This window comes from Nicotiana tabacum, chromosome 5 (assembly GCF_000715075.1).
Source record: "Nicotiana tabacum cultivar K326 chromosome 5, ASM71507v2, whole genome shotgun sequence".
Classification (NCBI taxonomy): Eukaryota; Viridiplantae; Streptophyta; class Magnoliopsida; order Solanales; family Solanaceae; genus Nicotiana; species Nicotiana tabacum.
Genome location: NC_134084.1, coordinates 50,160,021 through 50,165,508, shown reverse-complemented (window position 1 = coordinate 50,165,508; position 5,488 = coordinate 50,160,021). Strand labels below are relative to the sequence as shown.

Sequence of the window (5,488 nt, the reverse complement as noted above, 5' to 3'; positions counted from 1 at the left end):
TTCTGCATTTTGCTTTGTCTTCTTCAGCTTTCATTTTAGAATTTCCATCAACAGTTGCCCTTCCCGCTCTAATGTTCTGGCTTCCGATGCCGGACACAACATAATTAGGGAAAAACATCACAAGCAAAAGGTTTTGGCAAGCATAATCGAGTAATATTTTCTCTTTATATAGATAAATTCTGATTATAAGACGAATAGATAATGACTGAACTATTATTTTCATTAAGAAAATTAAAATTATTATATTCGAATCGACAAAAGACCAGAACTTTATTTATGACTTCAAGTTAGTTTGAGCCTTTTCTTTTGTTTTTGTTTCGTTGTTTACTTTTAAATATTTTCATTATAATATGTCGTTTGTATTTCTTGGTTAGCTCAATTTTGCTGCTTTTATTATTCTTTATTGTCAATTTCGTTGCATAATAAAAATTGATTCCCATGAATCTTCCTAATTCTAAGTGGCATGTCTAACTTTCATGTTATAAGTTATGATGTTTTAGTCTCAAGTTTTTGTTCGGTTGCAATATTGCATATGGAATTCTATTGTTATGAAGTTAAAAACGAATCGATATGTCTTATGTATCTGCATTAGTAGATTTAAAATAAAGAGGTAAAGCAGTTATGGCAAATTAGCAACTTTAAAAGTCTATGATAGGGTTCATAGAGCATCATGTCTGATTTTAAGTCGGTGAATGAGCCGATAGATCTAATCATTTTGGGTTTAATAGTACATCACCTCCGCTGATCGACAAGCCTCACCATTCGCCATTTGAAGCTTGTATTTTTTTCCTTTCAGATTTGGTGTTAATCATCACAAACATGTGTTAATATACGTTGTTTTAAAAGATTTATAATGATTAACATGGGATACACGTATAACGCATATGTTCAGAAACTAGTAAAACTAAAAGGTGCAGCGTAAGTGTTCCGTTATTTTGCTCCGAACATAGAAATAGGTTAATTGTCGTTTTCTGCATTCTTCTAGTTTCTATAAGCTTCCATCTAAATGAGTATTTGTTGTATCCGAAAGAACCATAAAATCTGCCTTCACACATACATGCAACTGAAAACTAGCCAAGTTGTTCAAGAATAACTAGTTATCCAATATCACTTCTCCATCATGTAAAGGTTTAAAGGGTCCCGAGAAATGACCTTCAAGTTTTTTATTCATTATTGTATTACCCAATTTTACGACAGCAACACAACAAAGAAGAATTTTATGGGACTTCCCTATCGAGAGGCATTTTCCTCGCTTAGAAAAGCGTTCCTTCTCTCTAGAGGTTTCCATAACTCTCGTAACTATAGGCGATGTTGTATTTCCAATCGCGCTTGGTGCTTTAAGTTTATAAAGCCATGAAAAGAAGAATAAAGTTTTTAGCATTAGGATTTCACACTTGTGCAACCTTACCCATAAAAAAAAAAGTACATGGACCTGCTCACAAAGAGCTACAAGACAGCCAAAATATAAAGGTGAAAATACAATAGCATAAGAAACAAATGCCATAAGCACATATGTTCAACTTTTTCAGACACATTTCTCTCTCATCAAAAGCATACAGTGGCAACAACTTCGGTCTTGAAACGCACAATAAGCAAATAAAACACAATTCCTTGGCAAAAGTTCATCGACAATCACTCCTTCAAGTTTCTTTTTGTTACTATGATATTTAACATAACGCGAAGATTCCAGTTTTTGCCTTGCTCTTTCATTCAAGAGATGCAAAAGAGCACATACAACCAAAGAAGAACAAATGCCATAAGCATGTGTTCAACTTTTCAAGACACGTTACTCTCTTATTAAAAGCGTACAATAGCAACAACTCCAGTCTTGAATGCCCATTAAGCAGACTACACAATCCCTTGGCAAAAGTTCCTCCATAATCACTCCTTTTTCCCTTCTGCGGTTTTCTCCGTAGCTCCTACCTTTACCTCCCCAGAACAACATCCACCAGCATGATGGTGGTGGTGATGCAGATGGTGCTTCTTGCCTTTTAATTGCTTCCTCATGTCATAAGCATCTTCCCCATCAGCATAGTACTTAGCTTCCATGTCGTGAATCTTGTACTGTAATGTCTCTGTGTACAACTTAAATGCAGCCCTGTTGCTCTTCCTCACATGCAGAGACACATACTCTGCCCCAAACACCTGTTGCATGAGAAGAACCAGAACTAGTCAGTTAAGCGGCCTAGTCAGCATTATCCTAGATACATTCCTTTATAAGAAAGAAGATAGACAAGAGCAGCATTGCATTATGACTCAACACCCACCGCTTAGTTTTGAGCTGAAACTAATTCTAACATAAAAGAAATAACTAACAATTACTATAACATGAATATTCTATTTTTTTCATTAGTATAAGCATGAGTACTTTATATAAGGAATTACAAACATGAGTACTGACAAAAGTTAGTTCTAAAAAGTGAAAACCAAAACTCATCAAATTAGAAATTCCAAAAGCGACATAATTACATAATGCTATCCTGAAATAATCTTGCAACACTTATGCTTGCTAAAAGACTCGCCTTAAGAAGTTGTTCAAGCAATAACAGAGAAAACAACAACAACAACAACAATGTGTCCCTCCTTTAGTTGGTTTGTCTTCACTTTGGGAGATGGGTCGGAGGGGGGGAACAGAATGAGCGTAAAGAAGATATGCCTACTCATAGAATGTAATAAAGATTACCAAAAGGATAGGGAAAAGTGATAGTACCATAACAGTCTTCTTTGAGTAACAAAAACATTCTCACCTGGCAATCAATGTTTAATCTTTTATCTCTATTCCTTAAGAGATTGAAATAATGCTACTTTCTGGCATTGTATTTAATCCTAGCCCTCTGTCCTATCTAGGTAATGCTTTCAATAACTTGCTCCCTATACAAAATTGTGCTAAATCCTATACAAACTTTTTTGATTTTGGAACAAGCAGTATACTGAACAGTATACTGCACAGTAGATTCTCTATAAAACCCAATCTTCTATACAAGTAGGAATCACATCGGTGCACCAAAAAGAATAAAGACACAAGAGGCTATTCCTAAAATGTATGAGACCTTTTTCAATTCTTTCAAATATTCTCCTATTTCTCTCCTTCCATCTACCCACATAAGAGCTAAAGGCGCAACCTCCATGCCCTTGATATTCTTTTCCTCATTTCGAATGTGCAACTGTGCAACACATCTCTTATTTTACCCGGAATCACCCATTGTATCTCAAAGCAATTCAAAGCCACCCTCCACAAACTCGACACCACCTTACAATGCAACAATAGGTGATCAACTATTCCACTCGAACATTTGCACATATAGCACCAAGTGACATAAGTGACACTTCTCTTCCTTAGGTTCTCCGCCGTCAGTATCGCTACCCTTGCTGACCACATCTTTCTGGGCACTCTAGGGATCCATAATGATAAAAACCCGTCCCCCCTTTCATCAACAGTTTCTGGTAGCATGATTTGACTGAACAAATCATCAATCATCCCCCACCTCCACAAATCATGTGTTGAGAGAGATATAATCTGCTGTAGAGTACTCCCACCAAGTTTTGGAACTCTGCCATCTCCCAATCTTGAAGACTCCTTCCAACCCTGAGGTACCAAAGTACATTCGTCCCCCCTCTTGCACCCTTTGGCTCTGTTGGAATGACAACTCTCTCAGGTTCAATCCTCATGTATATGTTGTAAAAGGAAGCCCTCAACATATATTCTCACAAAACCAACAACACCACTTGTAGTTCCAAAAGTTAATTCTTCTGCCATCCCCGACCCTGAATGTGATATGACGGTGAAAGTTTTCTCACCCCTTCATGACACTCCTACATAAACCACAAGCAAACTGAATTGTAAAGTTTCTAGTCCTCCAACCCCCTTATGTCGTGATGTACAACTATACTACCACCTCTCTAAATAACACAGGCTTCCCCGCTCCAAATCTATATAGCTATAGTTATGTCTACTAACAGAATGAAATAGAAATTGCTAAACAGGTAGGGCAAAGTGATAACACCATAACATTCTTCCGGCAACGTGATAATACTATAACGTTCTTCCTTGGGTAAAACGTTGGCCTTCCAATCAATCTAATCTTTCATCTCTGTTCTTTATAAGACCGAAATATAACTGCTTTCTAACACTGTATTTAGGAGTAAATAACTCTTTGTTCGTATCCAAGTCATGCTTCAGGTGCTTTCCTGTATGGTTTCCTCCCTAAATGAAAAACCCACCTTAATTCAAATAAATTAATTTGACCAATATTTTGTTAAAACTAAATCTAATAAAATTGCCAAAAGGGGAGAGAACTAAGTAATATACGAAAACAGTCTTCTTCAAGTAAAAATGTAACATTTTAGCCTCTCTACAGAGAAAATACTCCCCTTCCGTCTACCTTTCCCCTTTTCTTGTTATCCTTTTTTCCCACTTTGAACCTTAATAATCACCTCTTTCCTTCAATTCTCCATTAGCTTTCCGGTGATCTCCTCTCTTAGGTGATCAACGTAAAACTTTCTATGGGTGTAGAAAACCTTTCTTTTTCAGTTGGCCACCAATCTTTTGAAGTTATCGCACAGTCGTCAAATGAAGTGCCTTGGTTTGAATGATCTAACTAGTAGCTGAGACTGCCAAGAAATTGAATTAATAATACTGCCAAAAACATGACACATACAGTACTACCCCACTTCTTACCATCCCAATTTTCTCATAGTTGACAGAGCATCTAAGCAATAAAAAAGATTCAATGACTTTACCTACTAAAAGAATCTTTAATTGGATTGAATTTCATAGGCCAATTCCAATGTTAGACTAAATGCCTTAATTCAATCTCACAAGGAGTATCAGAATTAAGAAGCAAATTAAGAAAAATAGGATTTACCTGTTCCATGGCGTTTTGAGCAGCGGTCATGAGCTTAGTAGCTATACCAAGTTTACGGTGAGTCCTAAGTACGGCTAAGGAGGTGATGTGTCCATGGCACTCAGAGGTTTCTTCCTCCATCTTGGCCAACACGTAGCCCACAATCTTACCATTGTAATCCTCCGCCACGTACAGAAGCTGCGGCCAAGAGAGTATGTGGTAGAAGTAGTACTTCATCTGGTAGTTTTCGGGAAGGCAAAGCAGATTGCAGGCTTGCATTGCCAGCAAATCATCTATGGTCGCCTTGCGTATGCACACCATCTCGCCAAGCTAGGGTTAGGGTTCGCCGATCCGATGGAGCTCTAACTATGGTGACGCTTCGGAACCAAAATGTTACTATTTCAGACTCGAGAGACAAAAATAATTGGAAAAAAGTTTTGTTATAAATATATTATATTATGGATGTTAATTTAGTACTAATAAGCAGAAACTTATTATTTCATATTCCATTATGGATAAATATTATTTCGGTATAAGATTATCTATATCTGATACAGTAGCCAGCTTGCAGTAGCAACTTACAAGCATCTTACATAACAGGTTACAGTAGCAGCTTACACAACAACTTCCTTTCTTATATAAAT

General features: G+C 36.8%; 1 protein-coding gene across 1 annotated transcript; it reads right to left on the bottom strand.

Annotated features, from left to right (window-relative positions):
• Positions 1 to 1,386: 1,386 nt before the first annotated feature.
• Positions 1,387 to 5,267, bottom strand: LOC107810400 (N-terminal acetyltransferase A complex catalytic subunit NAA10). The gene is made up of 2 exons (XM_016635178.2): positions 4,866 to 5,267; positions 1,387 to 2,145 (listed from the first exon to the last, which is right to left on the bottom strand). The coding sequence occupies exons 1-2, from the start codon at positions 5,163 to 5,165 to the stop codon at positions 1,882 to 1,884; spliced, it is 564 nt and encodes a 187-aa protein (XP_016490664.1). The 5' UTR covers positions 5,166 to 5,267; the 3' UTR covers positions 1,387 to 1,881.
• Positions 5,268 to 5,488: the final 221 nt, after the last annotated feature.

What these genes read in the sequence shown, in the direction of transcription:
- LOC107810400 (XM_016635178.2), bottom strand. Translation starts at nt 5,165, where the DNA reads ATGGTGTGCATACGCAAGGCGACCATAGATGATTTGCTGGCAATGCAA. An exon ending in CTCAAAACGCCATGGAACAG is followed by an intron (nt 2,146 to 4,865) that starts GTAAATCCTATT and finishes CTCATGCAACAG; the next exon opens with GTGTTTGGGGCAGAGTATGT.